Source organism: Hylobates moloch, unplaced genomic scaffold (genome assembly GCF_009828535.3).
Source record: "Hylobates moloch isolate HMO894 unplaced genomic scaffold, HMol_V3 SCAFFOLD_15, whole genome shotgun sequence".
NCBI lineage: Eukaryota > Metazoa > Chordata > Mammalia > Primates > Hylobatidae > Hylobates > Hylobates moloch.
Genome location: NW_026652290.1, coordinates 75,945,011 through 75,963,691, shown reverse-complemented (window position 1 = coordinate 75,963,691; position 18,681 = coordinate 75,945,011). Strand labels below are relative to the sequence as shown.

The window sequence follows — 18,681 nt, the reverse complement described above, 5'->3', positions numbered from 1 at the left end:
CTCTGTGCCTTTCCTTCTTCATCTGTAAAATTAGGAGGTAGTTCATTGGCTTTCTTAAATGTGTTCCATGGGAATTTTGTGAGATGGTAATCAACAATCTCTAAAGAAAACTTTCCAATAACGTTAGTTGACAAACACACAATATCCTTCTTGGAGATTCTAAATGCGTATTAGCGTATTATAGACTCTGAAAAGTTTTCCTATGATAAGCAAACCTATCTAATTTTATTTACCTAATATTTCCTAATCTTATTTGACCATAAATCTTTTCCTTTTTAAAAAATACCTAATAATTCCCTGAGTTTTTAGTGATACACAGAATATACTTTGAAAAATTGTTGACCAGTCTCTAAAGTCTCTTCTTGCTTTGACATTCTATGATTCTGTGAAATAATTTATAGTAATAATAAACTGGTATGAAACAGAAGTGGATCTGTGTGAGCAGCACTATTATGTAAAACTGGAACATCAAAAAGAGAAAGTAAATTTGGCTGCAGTAGTAGAGGAACCAAGGATCATTACAACATACACACTCTAAGCTAGTCAATATGCTAGATTTAATTGACATTTATCTCCTTTGTTCATCACGGTAATCCTATGGCATATGTAATTTTATTATTCCAGTTTTACAGATGAGAAAACTAAGTCTCAGATAGTTATCTATCTTGGCCAAGATATATTCATATATTCACGGTGAATATATGGCATAGGCCAGTAGACAGACCAGGACTAATCAACTTCAACTACATCGTGTGGGACTTATTTTGGGCTTTGACTGGAATAACTCTGAATGGAAGGATGACACAGAGGTGCTTGCACATAGTCACTGGGCAAAGTTCTTGGGTCTATGATGCAAAAAATGAAGACAGGCAGGCAACAGAATGAGATTAGGCTCTGAGCTGGTGCCTGGATCACCAGATAGAGACACATTACAGTGCCTTTTAGGGTGATTTTGACATCTTATTTAGGGATCTGAGGCCATGGCAGAGCCAGGGCCTCCCAGGAATATAGAAGAACTTTAAGGGTTTTTTCAAGAATGGCCATGAGCAAATCCCCCAAGCTTCTTGCTTACATTTCATGTAATTTGGGAAGGTTGGAGAACACATCTGCCTCTATTACCTCCAAGACGTCATTCTGAGAGATCTCTCTGTGGAGAAAAAAACATATAAGTCAAGCCAGTTCAGTTACACTTCTTGAACATTTTTAGGGCTCAGCATAGAGCCTTGTGTCCGGGAGGATTCACAAGACACACAAAACTCCTTTCCTGCCGTCAAAGAAGTCAGCTGTAGTAATGAGACGAAACTAACATACTAGAGGCTAACACTTACAGAACAAGAGGAGAATAAGTCAAAGACTGTGGCTCACCTTGGAGATTATCCAGTCTATAGATGTAGAAAGTGAGGTCCAGGAAGGAAGAGATTTGCTTAAAGATATTTAGGGAATATACAGGATGAGAACAAAATTTAAGTTCCCTAGACCATGGGTCAGTAAACTTTTTTTTTTTTAACAGGGCTAGATAGTAAATATTTTTTTGCTCTTGCTGTGGTATTTGGTCTCTATCACAACTGCCCAATTGACATTGTAGCCCAAATGTAACCAAAGGTAACACATGAGTGAATTAGCTTGACTGTGTTCCAATAAAACTTTATTCATAAAAACAGGCGTCAGGCTGGATTTGACCCATTGGCTGTAGTTCAGTGACACTTCCCTAGATCGTGGAGTTGTTTTCTCTCTGCTAATCTGGCTTTGGGAGATGAGAACCTCAATCCCGTCTCTTTTAAAAAAAGCATGTTTGTTGGCCCCATTAATGTCTAACATAGGAACAGAAAGCCAAACACCACATATTCTCACTTATAAGTGGGAGCTGAACAATGAGAACACATAAATACAGGGAGGGGAACAACACACACTGGGGCTTGTCGGGGGTAGGATTGAGGGAGGGAGAGCATTAGGAAAAATAGCTAATGCATGCTGGGCTTAATACCTAGGTGATGGGTTGATAGGTGCAGCAAACCACCATGACACACATTTACCTAGGTTAACAAACCTGCACATCCTGCACATGCACCCTGGAACTTAAAAATTAAGAAAAATAATAAACATAGAGTTAAATCCCTTTCCACTCCATGCCATTACCTAGAGGTGGAGGTTGTTGCAAGGCCATTGCCATTAATGATGTCTTGGCCTAGAATACACAGAAAAGATTCCTCAGGTCTCAGCGTTTTTTTCTCCCAGAGTAATTTGAGGGCAGAAGAGAATGAAGTCCACTAGGCAGAAGCCCAGAGGTTGTGAGGAGAGAGGGCAGCTTAATCAGTTAATATTTATAGAGTGTCTCACGGATGAAACGTGCTATTATTAGGCCTCCTGAGGAAGACTCTTATGGAGCTTTAATGCGGCAGCTGAGAGTGTCTCAGGAAATCTCACAGGCAGCATGCATTCAAATTGGCTGAGGTAGAAGTGCTGTCTGCTGGCCTAGGATTTAGTGGAAGAGTTCTAGAAAGGCTCTTGATAAAGAGAAAGGCCTGGAGGGGAGGAAAATAGAAGGCCCATGGGGGAGGGGAAGTGTGACTGTGAGCAGCAGCAGTCTGCTGGTGCATCTGTGACCGGGGGCTGGTGACATCTGTGGCATGTTAACCCAGTGGTGGCAGGGCCATTTCTCAGAAGCCCCCGTGAATGAGGAGACATTTTGTGAGAAGAGCTCCTCTTATTCCATAATAACATCTTTCATGATTTATTTGGTAAATTAAAGTCCTCATCATTTGCACAGTTGAACATAAATAAGGGTGGGGTGTGTGTTTTATTAAATATATATATATATAGAGAGAGAGAGAGAAAGAGAGAGAGAGAGAGAGAAAGATAGAGAATGAACATCATGCTGGCTATTGGCCATTTATTATTTCACTCTTTATCCTGTAAGTACAGGGAGTTCTGAGAGGTACAGAATTGAGAAGGAGGGAAAAGGGATGGAAGAAGAAGACCTTCATTTGAATGCAGTAGAGTGAAAGAATGGCACAGGTAGAGAATAAGGCATGCAGGAAAAGGCTAGCTAACAGGAAGGACTCAAATGCAAATAAGGCCATCTCCTCCAAAAGCTACTTCCAGGTTCACTAGCAGTTAACAGTACATTTGGTCACCACTTGTAGAGACGTATGTCCTTACTGAAATTCACATATTGAGAATTTCCTTATCTGGATTTGTTTTTCAAAAAGAAATTAGAAATTATTAGAACGAATAAAGTAAAGAAACACTTATAAATTAGTGATTTCAGAAAGTAGTCCATATTTGACGGTCTCAACTTCAAAGACAGTACCAGGTGTTAGGGTTGGGTAGGGGGATGCCTTTGGCCAGACGAGGGTTGGGGGCAGGTGAACAGGGTACAGTCAAGGAAAAGTCCTTCACTGAGAAATTTAGACATCTTATTCCGATCTAACCCAATTCTGTCTCTAGTTATTACTATTATAATTTATTGGGTGTTTACTGTTTATCAGCCGCTTTACCTACATACTCTGTAATCCTTTTGACATGTGTGTGAGGTTGGTATTTTGGTCTCCACATTAATAAATGGCCCCACCTGTATGAGGGACCAACTGTGGCTGACAGAAGGGCTCACACACTTTCTTCTACCCTCCCTGCCTCCCGTGCCATATTGAGCACCCCTCTGGGCCTTGGATTCTTTGTTGTAAAATAAGGGGATACGATGAGATCATTTGTCAAGTCTTTTCCAGAACAGTGCAAGGAGCCTTCATCCTCAAGCACAGAAGCTCTGTGGAAGACAATTTTCAGAGATGAGTCTCTCCTTTCCTCATCTTCTAGGACAGCGCTTCCCAAATGTTAACGCACATGAGAATCACCTGGAGATCTTTTTAGAATGCAGATTCCCACTGGGAAGTTCTTGAATGGGGCCTGAGTTCCTGCATTTCTAATAGCTCAGGTGCTGGTCATACTTTGTATTGCAAGGTTCTTTAGGGAAATAGTAATAATATGCTACCAGAGTTTTTGCCCCAATGTACATATTCATAGGTGGATATGCAGAGTGTGATAGAGGAGCTCCAGGAGAATGAAGTAGTTGGTTTAGAAAAATCTGCATTCCCTCTGAAAAGCCCTTCTTTACTCTACCAGCATTTAAGTTTTCCTATTGTCTAGCTTCTCACAAGATCTTTTTCATTTCTCAGTTAAAGCAATCACCACCATGTTTTGTCATTGCTTTTTTTGGTCATTGTCTAATTCATCTGTTTTTGTATCTCTAGCATCTAGTGATAAGTTGATATGTAGTTAGTGCTCAATAAATGATTACTGGATGAATGAATGGATCAAAGGGTAGACTAAGGAAAAGAAATCTTCAGGCCTATGAATATCATCTGCTAAACTGAAGGAGATGAAGTTTGTGGCATTCTTTCACCCCCTTTTCTGTAGGCAACATGTCTAAGTCCAGCAGGTGACAGCCCAGCCTAGCTTGTCTATGACTTAGGATTTTGTTCCAGGGAATTTTACTAATACAGAGTATAACATGCAAGTGACACACACAAATATTTGGTCTGCTGACCAAATAGTATCTGGGTACCTTTTTCTGTGCCTCTCTGGGTCACAGCTCTCTCCCTAGGCCTTCTCTGGCTATCAGATGAGGTCCTTGAATTGACAAAACACCCATAGAAAATAAAACAGGAGAGAGGACTGGTGACTGTAGGGGTTCACTGAGTATCTGACTAGGGATTAGGGAAGATGACTTTTAAGGCCCCTTCTGTACATGAGATTCCATGTTTGTATGAAGAATAGGGACATGTGCTTGCATGAGGTACTGGGGGTTATCAAGGCATTCTCTCTGGTGTGGGTTTTGGAGCCATTATCAAATTCCTTTCCTTCAAATATACAAGTACATTTGATGGACAGTTGGGGTAGGGTGTTTTCCAATATTGGGGACTTTAGGGAGCGAATGAGCATATAGAATTTGGTCTGCTCCAGCATAAAGTTTCAACCTCTTACAGAGTCATATTAATTTGTTCACCATTGCAGCTGATACTCATTTGACAAGTGCTCAACTGTTTTATTCCGAGTAGAGTTGTTACTGGTTTATTGGATACAAAGAAATGAAGAGCTGTGACCGGTAGTTAAAAGGCCTCACTAGGATTTCGATGACATGAATTGGAGAACAGGATGTCACATGTATACCTATGTAATAAACCTGCACGTTCTGCACATCATGTATCCCAGAATTTAAAGTAAAATTTAAAAAGAAAGAAAATAAGGGCCGGGTGCAGTGGCTTATGCCTGTAATCCCAGTACTTTGGGAGGCTGAGACGGGTGGATCACCTAAGGTCAGGAGTTTGAGACCAGCCTGACCAACATGGTGAAACCCCATCTCTACTAAAAATAAAAAATTAGTCAGGCGTGCTAGTTCATGCCTGTGATCCCAGCTACTCAGGAGGTTGAGGCAGGAGAATCACTTGAACCTGGGAGGAGGAGTTTGCAGTGAGCCCAGACTGTGCCTAAACTCCAGATTTTGGTGAGTAAATAATATATCCCTGAAATGAATAAAATAAATAATAAAAATAAAAGAATAAGAAATCAAAAACTCACAGAAACTTCTTTTTCACTTTCTGATAGAGGAGATATAGTCCCCCTCTGGGTCTTTCCCATCTTTTCCCTCCTCCCCTGCCTCTCTTCACAGAGCATTTTTCTCCAATATATCCAAAATATTTCTCCCTAACTCAGTAAATTAAGAGATTCAATTGCATTAAAATACTTGTAAGAGTCACTGAATCAAAATTTTTTTTGTTTTTAATAAGCTCACACTAAATTCAGTTGACTGTTTTCCTTCCCTGAGTCCCCAGTGGTTAAGGATTTCCATAGACCCTCTATTACTGCCCCTTGCATATTGCATTGGGTTTGCATTCTGCTTTGTTTCCCTCACTAGACTAAGAACTGCTGGAGGACAGTGACATTGCCCTTTATCTTAATATTCCTGCTCCCAGTCAAATATTTGCTGAATGAATGAATTACCTTTGAAAGATTATAAAAGATTTTCCACCTTTGCTTTTATACAATAAAGCCGTGTTCCTGAAAACTTGCAGTAAACAGAGTATTTGCAAATCAAATTGTGTATTCGCACAGGAGGGAAGCTTCGTAGCAGAAAACTTGGAGTAAATCTTTAAGAGAGTGGAGAACTAATTCAACAAATGTTTAACGAATTTTGATTAAGAAGCTTCTGTGTTTCAGGCACTGGGATCAGTGCTGGGAATCTAAAGATGAATAAAATGGATCCTGGGTTTCATCAATCATCCCTAACTCAGCGAGACTAGTTTTCTAGGCTTTCCTTAACTGGTGCTATCTGTATTTGATGGGGTACATTTTAGTTACTAGAAAAAATAAAACTTTTGGTATATTGCTTTTCAATATAACAAGATAGAGTATGTGCATATAGTAATTCATATTGTATATGTAACATATGTTGTATACCTTGTGATATTGAAGTGTAATATGCATATAATATAATATGTGTAATACATATATATCATGAGTAAGAAGGCAGGTGAAAATTCCCCTGAAAATATGTTCCAGGAAAGTTCATAAAGCTCTCAAAATATACACTTCTACCCTCCTTTAGAATTCCCTTAACGTTAGATCCAGAGACTTTACAATAAAATGGAGACCTGAGTTTGAGTCCTGCTTCCATTTTCTCCTAGCTCAATAACTGTGGGCCACTGTGAGAGTCTCTCTGACCTTCAGGTCCTCATCTATAAGATGGGAATAATAACTACCTCAAAGTGTTGTCAAAGGGATTAAATAAGAAGGTATGTGTGAAAGTACAATGCTTGTCACCTGGTAAACTCTAATGTCAACATACCTGCTGATAGCCTGCCTTCCTCTCTTTGTGGAGTTTAGGACTAAATTCATCTGCAATTGGGAGATCTTGTGACAGTCAACCACTGTGCTGAGGGAAAACTCTACTCGCAAAGGTCCTACAGAAATTCAGCTTGTTCCCTTAACCTCACCTATAGAATCATTTAAATACTTAAACCAGGCTATGTTATTATTCCAAACCCCAGCCCCTTTCTAAATCTTACAGTGAGATTGGCTATCTGGTCTGCTGGCCGCATAAAGGAGATTAGGTAGAGCATGTATGTGCCTCAACATGGATTGTCTCCACCACTGAAATCATAACCTGAAAAGCATGCTTTTCCTTTTAGGAGAAGGTCAATTCAAGGTGGGACATGTCAGGGTGTGGTGAGGATGTTTCCAAAAGGCTCCTTTCGCCTCCTCAGATGACAGCCGGTGATGCTGTCCTTTCCTGACATTCCTGAGACTGTCTTGTCTTCCCAGATCTGCTTCCTTCTCATTAAGATAAGTCTTCACTAGAGTCATCCTACAGATACCCCCAAAATGAGATGGAGATAAAAGTACCTTCAGTGGTTCAGCCTAATTCAGAAATTTCAATTAAATGCACTTGGTTTCAAATACATCAACAACAAACTACTGTGTTCATTTTTAGGTTTACCTTAATTTAAACCTTAAGTAATCTAAAATTTGATATATTTCCCTTGCTTCCCTCAGCAGATGAGGAAAGGGACTAAAAATCACAGTCATAATAGCTAACGTTTATTAAGCACTTACATGTCAAGCAATTTTTCTGTGCTTCACATTTATTAAGTTGCTTAATCCTCACAACAACCTTGTGAGCTAAGTGCCATCCTTAGCCCCTTTTACAGAAGAGGATGGCACACAGAAGTTAAGTAATTTCCCCAATAGCACACATAAGTCAAAGTTCCAAGCAGCAACTCATATAATAAGCACCTTTTAGCACATTTTCTGTGCAAGTATAAAGCATATAAGATGGTAAATAGTACTGCCCTTATCTTGCAAACATCTGCAGGTTAGTCATATGCATGAAAAGTTGCAAGTGCAGAGTCAACAGAAGTGCAGGACAGTGTGGGAAGCATGCCCAGTGCCCAACACAGCCGAGTAAACAGTGGGGCTTCAATGCATTTTGTTATTTTTCCCTATACACCATATGTCCCCCAACACACTCTCTAAATGTCACCATTTCTTAACCCCTGTCTTGGTGTCCCTCAAGCTTTTCCTGTTGACCCCCTGAGGTCACCTCATTCCCTCAGTTAGGACCTCTCTGCTGATGAATTATATATCATCAGAATGAGGTTCCCTCTGAGACCAGCATCCCTTGTCTGCAACAACCTGAGGGGTACATGTTTTGTGAACTCATCACAGACAGTCAGTCTAGAGCAGCTTGATTCTTTTCCTCTCCCAACTCTCTTCCCCTCCCCAATCACGACCCCAGCCAACGGCTCTGTCTGACATCCCTACTGGCCCACTGGACTAAACTAAGTTTTTAATTCTGCGGCCATCTCTGACTTCTCTCCACCATTTTTGTCCAAACAGATCTTAAATTCTCTCAATTACTCTCTTCTGTATTTCTTGCAAACCTCCCTTTATTTCCCACCATCATTGTCAGCTTTGCAATTTCCACCAGACCAATAGTTCTTAACAGTCGTGTGGTGTCTCAGGAGTGGTTTGATGTTGGTCATAGGTCATCTGTTTTCAAATGAATAAAGTGTACCAATTATTTACTTAATATTTGGGAGAGATTTAAGTTTATGTACATAATATGCAAGACTAAGAATGAAGGGATGAGTAGAGAAAATAGTGAAGTGGAGGCTGGTGGCCTATGAGTCTATCCCTACCTGGACACAGGGGTGAAGCTAGTCCTTGTGCTTGGGGGCCATGCATAGGATAATTATTTGGGAAAGCAAATGGAATTGAAAGAATATGATAAAATGTGAAGGAAGGGCTGGGCGCAGTGGCTCACGCCTATAATCCCAGCACTTTGGGAGGCCGAGGTGGGCCGATCACTTGACGTCAGGAGTTTCAGACAAACCTGGACAACATGGCGAAACCCCATCTCTACTAAAAATGCAAAAACAAGCCAGGTTTGGTGGCACACGCCGATAGTCTGAGCTGCTCGAGAGGCTGAGGCATGAGAATCACTTGAGCCCAGGAGGCGGAGGTTGCAGTGAGCTGAGATTGCGCCACTGCACTCCAGCCTGGATGACAGAGCGAGACTCTTTCTCCAAAAAAAAAAAAAAAAGTGAAGGAAGGACAAAGATTTTCTGGAGGAAGAGTCAGATTAGGGTTGGAAGCTAGAAAAGGTAGTCAATTCCTTTCTTAAACAGGAATTTACTGAGTTCCTAGTGATGAAAGACAAGGAGTTTGGTAGGTAGTAAGGGAGTGGATATGCTGTGTAGAGGAGAAAGGAAAGGCATGTTGATCAGGTCGTTTGGGTTTGATGTGACCTGACACCTTTGGCAGAGGCAAAAGAAAGTGAGGTGCGAGGTTGGAGTAGCCTTTGACACACAAGGGACAGGGACAGTAAAGCGGCCATAGCTTTGAGACACTTGTAAGTTTGAGTTGTGTAACTCAAGGTTGCGGGAATAATGATGACATTGATAATAATTAACCTTTATTAGATGTTTGCTGTGTAGCAGGCACAGTGCTAAATGCTCTGCATGGGTAATCTCACTAATGGCTTTGTCTCATCAGGGCCCTGCTGACTCAATATTTGTCTTGGTTGACACACATGTGTGAGTGGCAGCATGAACCTGGAAGCCAGACAGGCCTAGATTCAAATTCTAGCTTTATCATTGCCCAGTCATGTGACCTTGGACGAGTCAATTAATATGCATGACATTTATTTTAATGGGAATAATTATACCCACGTGTTAGGGTTTTTGTGAGAATTATGGAGATAATATGTGGCATGGAATAGATTGCTAACTGTCCTCCAAAATCAATTTCCCTCCTGTTATTCCTGGGAGCACAGCTAGACTACATTTCTTGGCCAATCTTACTGTTAGTTGTAGCATTGTGAGAAGAAAGCTCTTGCTGTGGAAGGTGAACAAAAGTGATGTGTGCTATTTCAGGCCTGGTCCTTCACCCACCATTGTGCTTCTCCATACACTGTCTCCTTTTTAGCTGTTGGTTGGAGGTGCCCAGAACAACCTTGAAAGCCACAGTTGAAGATGGCAAAGCTGCTTTTGCCCTGGGGTCTTAAATAAAATGCTGAGAAATACCAACCCAGACCACTCGATGAGAAAGAAAGAAATTTGTTCTGAAAGTCCTTTGAGATTTTGGAGTTTGTTGTCATCTACCCTACTCTAATACCTAACGTAAGAGTCTAGCACCCTGTGTGGTTGCTAGTACTTGTTCAGTAAATGCTCCTCACATCAGGGCAGGTAAGAGTTTTACATCTACCATCTGGTGAAAAGTGGGTACATACAGTAGGTGTTAAGTACATTTTTATTGATGGATTAATTAGTATTGCTTGGCCAATTTGAAGAAAAGAAATAACCAAAAAGTCTTCCTCAAAACGAAATCTATATTTGACCTAATTTAGCCAGAGACTACTCTTCTTCAGTGACACAGTATTTACTACCTGTTATTGAGTTGCCTTCCCTCTTGTGAGCACACATGGTGGCTGCTGTTCATTGAATTACGGGCCCTTGGCTGTTTTATTACCTTTTTCAACTGTTTCCTGAAAAAAACAACAACAAAACTTGGCATGCTAGAAAGAACAACTGTTTAACAATGGGGACTACTAAATCCATTAGCACACACAGCCCGAGAGGGTGTTAAGGTTAAGAAATTGGAACCCTCAGCTCTCTAAGCTCCAGAAATGCAAAGCTGCATATGGAAAGGTCTCTTGAGTGGGCCAAAGGAAGCCCTTTATCACTTTGGCAAATCACTGGCGCTTTCTGAGATCCATTTTCCTCTGTAAGATGTGTGAAGGTCCTCTGTCCCTCAGTACATTTTATACTCAATCCTTTGTAGTTGGCTGGGCTGTTGAAGATCACATGAATAATGCATGTCATGCACTAGGATAAAAGCACATAGTGTTATGCAAAGTTCGTGCTGCTTACTATTATTTTTATTATTTCACTGGAATCAGGAGGCTTAGGTTCTAGTCCTGACTCTGCCACTAATTAACCACTCTCCTTGAGTCAAATCAGTTACCTTCTCTGGGCCTTTGTTCCTCATCTATAAAACAACACTCTTGATCCAAATGATCTCCAGGGTCCCTGCTAGCCCTGGAATTCTGTGATTTTAATTATTTCTGTGATTCTGTTATTAAAAGGCAGCCAGCCTCATCCTTGGCAGTCCTCTATGACAGCCAGCTTTCATTTTTAACAAGCTGGGGTGAGGTGGGGCTCCATGCCGCATCCTTCTTATGGCACTGCATCTTTGGGAGTGGCTCTGCGGCAGACCTATCAGGGAGTAGCAGCAGGGTAGCCAGCAAGGGCCATTTACCACTCGAAGCCCTGGACAAGTGTGAGAAAGGATCTCTGTCCTGAGCCATTATTCTCTTGAAGACAGCATACGTTTTATTGTCAGCTTAAACTGGGCTCCATTGATACTCCCTACAAGCCAGTAAGCCAGTGTTGATTTCCTCCTTGACATATGTCTTGAGCCTCTTTGCTAAAGAAATAGCAAATAAGTGTGTGTGTGTGTGTGTGTCTGTGTGTGTCTGTGTGTGTTGTTGGAGGCTGTCCTGTCCACTGCTGCCACCACAAAGCACCCCAAAACCTTCCTTAATAATTCTCTCTGGGTTCGACTGTGCCTTTTTGATATGATACCTGTAACAAATGGCTCCCCCAAATGGCTTTTCTCCTGCTTCCAGCCTCTGTTTTCACTCTGTAATTTATAATTACTCTATTTTTTATGCCCCTCCATTTTATACCTCATTAACTCTTATCTTGGCATGAAAGAGCTTCCTTTATGAGTCACAGTGAAGGAGCAACAAGGAGCTCACATTTGGCTGCTTCTGTATTTGAGTCACATTGATGGTCTTATTTTCTCCCTTGGAAGCCTTGAATGTAGCACCCTTATGAGTGCCCTGCATGCAAAGCTGTTATCCATCCCGCCCGTTGCAACCATTCAGAAATTTAGGGGTCTGTACTCTCTGACTCCATATTTAACTGGTTTTATATCCATTTCTGAACAGTAGTTATCCCCCATTCTACCCCCAAATTATAGGCAAAAGCCCTACTCCTGCACCTCTTTTTTCTCCTATTGGTCCTGAGACTGTCTGTATTTTTACAGTGAAGGGACCTGCAAGGTCAGGAAAAAGGAATGGTTTTTAAATGCTTCCTATTTTATGAGACTACCAATGCCTAGAGAAAAATGCCATCATTCTAGGGAGGAATAAGAAGACTGGATTATTTTTTAACATGAGTCTTTCATGTTAGTGATTCAGCCACTTAGGCCACCCAAGATGTTGGGGATCAACAACCTGGTTCAGTATATTTTCAGGCCTTTGCTGTACCTTTGGGACCCTTTGTTTAAATAAAAACTTAGACAGTAGCAACACAAATAGTGGAATGGCTCCTGTTGAGGATGGAGGGTGCTGGCTCTGTGCGGAGGGAGAAGAGAAACCAGATCTCATTCCTCATGTTAGCAGCTTCTGAAGGGGTCCTCTGTACCCCTATTGATGTGTATAAGTTAATTGTGAAGTACACATTTGTCCTTTACTAAAATAATTTCAGGTAATGGGGATCCTGTTAGAAAGACACCTTTCAGAAATTTTGTTTTGTTTTTCCAGTGACCCTGAAATTAGAATTTCAGAGTAATCAGCAAAGGAAGAGATTTTATCAGCTATCTCCTAGATTTATTTTCCTACACATGCCCCCTTTCCCTTTTTTCAACACATAAAGTAACAAAGGTATAAGAAGCTATAATTACATGGCTAATTAATAATGGAACTGATCTAGGTTAAGATGTTCTTGATATATGATGGTAGGAGTGCATTTTCATTAATCCTCTCTAGTTCCAGGGGTCTTCTTGCTGGAGTTGTAGAACCAATGGGTTAAAGCTATTACTTCCAGGGAAGGGGGTATCTAGGTTATGAGCCAGGCAGTAGAGGTAGCATTGTAGATCCATATAAGCACTTACTAGCTGGGTGAATCTGGCAAAGTTATTTAGCCTCTCTGAGCCTCAGTTTTCTCATCTTTGAAATGGGGATAATGGTATTTAAGTCTATAAAACTTTGTGAGAATTCTTTATGAAATAGTTACATGTTAAGTATCTGAAGCTTAGTAAGTAGTAAAGGAATGATATTTATAATTATTGTTATTATTTTCTACTAGAGTCTAGTCTAGTGACTATAAATCCTTTAGGGTCAAGGACTTTGTTATCTCCATAACTTGTATCTGTGCACCCAGCAGGTACTCCATAAATGTGTGCTGAATGAACAAGTGACATCCTCAGGGCTTGAAGTCCTTTGCCTTATATTGAGTCAAGTGAACATATACTTTACCCTCCCACCTGAGCAGTGGAGTGGGAAAGAAACCCCATTCCAATTTTAAGGCCCAACCTTTAAAGTTTTCTCCAAGGAAGCCTTCCCTAATGCTCCAGAATTAAGACATTTTCCCTTCTCTGAGCTTGTCTATCACATTGCTTTTGCTTTTATCAGAGTATTTTATCACAGTCAGGCTGTCACACCAGCTGCACTTCTGTTTGTAGGCCCCTGAGTGCTGGAGCTGTGGCAACTGTCACATTCTCCATAATACCAGGCCCCTCAAATCACACTTGGCAGGCTCTCCATTTTTATTTAGTTGGAGGGAGCAGGAATTAACAATACTTTAGTATTTTTGGTGCCAAATCCCAAATTCCTTTGCAGGCCTCTTCTTCATACATATTCGAAAGAATATAGTTTCTGCCTTCAAGGAGCATCTAACTTAATAGAAATTGTACTCTCTTTGGAGTACATAGTGACAAGAGAGACTGACTTTCAATGTTTCCTGCTGATAGCTTGGAACATAGCAGGTGCCCAGTAAGTGATCACTGATGGGCGAAATAAATGAAAAGCGCAAAAGCTGTTATTTTGTTTGCTAGTGAAGAATAATAAGGCACAGAAAAGTTAGGTGATTTACCCAAGGCCACACAGCAAGTTAAAGATAGAAGGAGGAACAGGATCTGGGTCTGCCACCTCCTGCGCTGGTGTTCCTTCAAGCACGCAATGCAGCATCCTGGTGTTACGGATCCTATCCCCAATTTTCAGCTGTGAATAGCCACCCCCTTCCTGCTTGTCCATGATACATTGCCTTTATTTTTTCCTGAAAATATAAGTATTTGGAGAAAAAGAATACCTTCTGACCAAATGTGCCTTTGGTAGAAATTCTGAGACCAATTTATTACATCAAATCCTTATTTAAATTTCAGAATTCATTTGAATACATTAGTTTTACAATTTGCATATCTAATTATGTTTTCCTCTGTCACCAACCACAAGTAATTTTCCCCCTTTTAGGATCATTGTGTCTTTAAATGTAAGAAGACACAGGAATTACCATAGCAACTTGCTTTCCAATTAGACTGCAGTTGCTGACAATCAATATGATTAGACAAGGTCAGTGACTGGGTAAGCCCAATAGTGCTTAAAGAGAGCTAGAGATGGGCAGGGACAATGAGGAAATGTGCAAACTATTGGAAGTCTCTTCCCAGAGTTGAGTGTGATTTTTGTTCATTGCTTGCTGCTTGTATAACCTAAAGATATGTCTTATAGTAGAAACAGTTTATAACCTGCCAAGAAGAACCTGAGAATGGATTCTAAAGGATGTTCAGTTACGGTTGGTTTTTCTTTCTTCTAGCACCCAAACACTGTGCAAAAGTAAGGGGGGAAATCGCCAATTTGAAAGTGAGAATAAGTAGTAGCTGAAAGGCGAGTTGATGAAGAGGCCAACGCAGGAGGGCTGTTTTCAGCTCAGTTAAGGAACGAGGGCATTTGAGAGGAAAACGGATGGTCCGCAACCAAGCTGCCTGCACTGGGGGCTGTGTGCAAGCTGAAGCTTGGCATACAGCATCATGGGAAGCATGGCGAGCTTTTCACCCTGCATCCCTGGGCCCCTTTGAGAGCCCTCCTCCCCACCCGTTTCCCTATACTAGTTTCTGCTGTAAGAAAAAAAAAAAATCATTTACCCCCAAGTGCCAGTATCTGAGGACTAAAATCTGATTGGAGCGGAGGGGATTACATTTTAATAGGGAGCAAAGCTTTAATAAGAGAATTGTCATGAATACAGGGCACAAAGGAGCAGGGACTGGAGGTATTTTTAGAGCTTTAAGTCCTTTCTGGAGCCCCTTATATCACATCTGTCATCTACTATGATTTTATAGCAGGCTGGATATAAATGAGCTTTAGGTCCTCAGCCACTGAAGGAAAAGATGAAGTGAGGTAATTGTTGTAGTGGCTGAATTGTAGATGCCTCTCAGGCACAGTGCAACACCACAGAAAGTAAACACAAAGCCAGCTATCAGGGAGCATTTGTGTTGAGAAAACAAGATGCAGAGTCTGGAGGGCTCAAATGTTTAATATCTATAGGAGAACTTATAGTGATTGACTTTCTGCCTGCCCCTCCCTCCCTCTCCCCTTCCCCAGTTATTCTTAACCTGAGGACTGAGTAGGAGGAAGCCAGTTCTAACACAGGAGAGGATGAGAGCTAGAGCTTATGAAAGCTGGTGAGATGAGGCCTTGGATTTTCAGAGTATTGCCTAACCCCCCTTCCAAGGTCCCAAGGAGTTAAGGTCTGATCAGCAAAGCGTGTGGTTAACTTGCCCAAATCTCCTCTATTAAGGAGTCACTGTGGCCCTGTGGATGCCAGCTATTGACACTTGCATATACCACTTTGCTTTAGAGCAAAGTGGTATATGCAAGTGTCAATAGCTGGCATCTAGTTTTAGTTTTCCACTTGCTTGTTAGTGGTGTGGCCTGGAAAAGACCCTTTAGTTCTCCAAATCTCAAGTGTAAAGTGAGTAAAAAACTGTCTCTTATCTACTTCATATGATCAACATAAAGACTAAATTATGTCTGTGAAAGCATTTGGTAAACTGTAAAGCATTTAACACATAAACACCTTTTTGGAATGATTAGAATGATTATTATCCCTGGTGTTATTACAGTTACTTTTCTTTCATGATACTGCGATTCCCTGCCCCATTCTGTATTCCCTTTTCTCCTTTCCATTATGCTTTTCTTCCAGACGCCCACTTTTGAGATGAAACTCATAATCGACTTGATGCATGGACTCCCAGAGCTATTAGTCTAGACCTAGCATTTCTCACCCCTGGAGAAACAGATGGAAGGGTTAGAAGGAGGGTGGCATTTAACACAGAAGATGGTGTTTAACGATGGAATTTGGGCATTAGGGATAAGCCAGCGAAGGTGTTTTATTTTAACATTCTCTTTTGTGGCAACAAGCCCTCCCAGTGCCCCTCACGCAATGCTGCAGATGGGGCTGCTTCCTGTACTTACACAGGTGGCTACCCAGTGTCACATTCGACATGTTTCAATGTCTTTAAGCATCAAGCCTGGTCTTTACAGGCTTTATACTTTATACAAAGCATTGCTTTTTTAGAACTTGGGATGACTGTGTTAAACTATGTTCTTTATTGCTGCTGAAGGCAAATCACTGATAATTATAGGAGAGGGACGGGGACAGAAATGTTAACAATGTCCTAAAGAGGTCCTTGTATGCAACTTGCTCCAATGGGCATGGTTTTCTTACATGCCTTATTTGATTTCACATTGCCTTTCATTTTTGAAGAGTCTTTGCCAGTGACAGAAGAGACCAAGGACAATTGGCATTTTAGGTATGTATGAACATCATGCCCATCCAAGGGGCAAAGCCATGGAGTGTAATTCCTCAGTGGTATCCTCTTCTCTGCCTCCCACCAGGCAAGTGTTTTGGATCCAGAGGCCTTTGTGGCTATGCCTGTCTTGGCTGTAACCACCCCTCCACTCCATTCCAGCTTCCCTAAGTGGCATTTAAGGCTCTTGATCCACCTTGACTCCTAATCCTCTATCGAAACATCAGCCTGTGAGATCATCATATTATAGAATTACAGAACTACAGAATAACGCTTAGTGAGAGAAGGGACCTAAGAGATAATTTATTTTGCTCTCTCAGGAATCTAAGGCCTCAAGAAGGTGACTGGTCAAAACCACTTGTGGGTGCTGGTGGTTTATATGTTACTATTTACAGGCAACAACTTTGCATTTAATAAAGGACTACTGTCCTTAAAGCATGAGGAAGATGAAAATTTCAAGCACTCTGCCAAGCCAGTAGGAGGAGAAATCTTTGAGTGAGTAGAGCTGTAGGTAGGTATTTCTTAGATCATAAGATGTAGAACTTAGTAACTTTCATTTGAGGTCAACATCATTAGCAAGTTTAAGCATGTAGATTTCATTTGAAAAGTTCAGCAGCACTTCTCTTACTCTCTCTTTCTTCTCAAACCCATGATTGATACATGGATAGGCAGATACAGATATTTTATCTGTTAGATTCTAACAAAAAGAAAGGTAGATATATGTGCCATATATTTTAGATTCTGTATTATGAACACTAACCAACATCCATAGCCATGATTATTTATACTTCAGGGACACTTCCATTGGAAACATGTATCCAAATTGTGATGAGAGGTACAGTGGCTGATTTTGTTCTCAAGGAAATTATTGTTCTTCCTCTTTTCGGGTCTGAAATTTATTACCACCAAAAAAAGATTAGACTTGTTATCTTTGATCTCTGTTTCATCATCTCCAGTCATCCTTTTTTATGCTCATTTATTTTATTTACTCTCCACTTAAATGTTGTTATATATAAATACCTGTATCCTTATTTATATGGATATATTTTATATATAAATTTAAAAATCATGTTATATATTGTTATATCTTACCTATCTCTCTATATTTGCATCTGTATGTCTATATCTATATATAAATACATAGGGCACAGTCAGGGCTGCAGCTTTGGACAAATTGGCCTTTGGTGTGTGTTCTCAGCATCTTGTTTCTATAATGTCTTCCCTCTTTCTAGCATTTCTTCTTTGTCTAGATGCTCAGTACCATCAGGCAGCCCCAGTTCGTCAAGGTAGAACATAATCTAAACTATGTCTTTTACTAATTTATTGGTTACCTCTCTCTGGCATTTTTGTATCTTTAAAGGAGAGGGTGATAAACTATCACAAAGACTAAACGGTGATGTTGCGAGTTCTGGCTGACATGGAAGTCTGAGACAAAAGCCTCTCCAGATCCAGACACAGAAATGCTGAATAAAATATGTCAAACATTTAAAAATTTTTAGAAAATTTAGAAATTATAAAAGTAACTCCATCTTCAACATGATCAGGATGCTGAGCATGCATTGAAGCAAAAAACCAAGGAAAAATTTTAATTAGCATGATGGCTGGGTCTTGGAGCTTCAAAACCCACTTGGGAAGATGAGCCCAAGTTCCAGAGTTCTTTGAGAAGAATTAGAGATGAACTACTTGCATAAAGCCTGGAGTAAGGAAAAGCTTCCCGTTAGAGAAACTGGGGACTCTAAACCAGGGAAAACATCAAAGCAGTATCCTGAGGCCTTTGGTGGAAATAGTCACCTGCAAATATTTATAACATCAGGCCGGTGACACATGATTATGTTGGGTGAGAATTCACAGCATCCACTAGGTACAGTGACCTCAAGAAACTAATTTAAATGTTATAACAGAACTGGAGAAAATTAAAATGCTTGATAGCAGCAAATGTTAGGATATTTTCATAACTACAGCATGTGATCCCCATTGAACACACTTCATCCTTCCTGCTTCTCACCCACTTCATGGGATGAGGGTAAATGTTATAAA

The 18,681-nt window shown here is 40.7% G+C and overlaps 1 protein-coding gene across 1 annotated transcript in view; it reads right to left on the bottom strand.

Moving 5' to 3' along the window:
• Positions 1-18,681, bottom strand: part of FSHR (follicle stimulating hormone receptor) — a 202,353-nt gene that overhangs the window by 53,744 nt on the left and 129,928 nt on the right. The window contains exon 3 of the mRNA XM_032177126.2: positions 1,073-1,147. Within this exon, the coding sequence (XP_032033017.1) occupies positions 1,073-1,147 (75 nt within the window). The remainder of the gene's footprint in view (positions 1-1,072; positions 1,148-18,681) is intronic.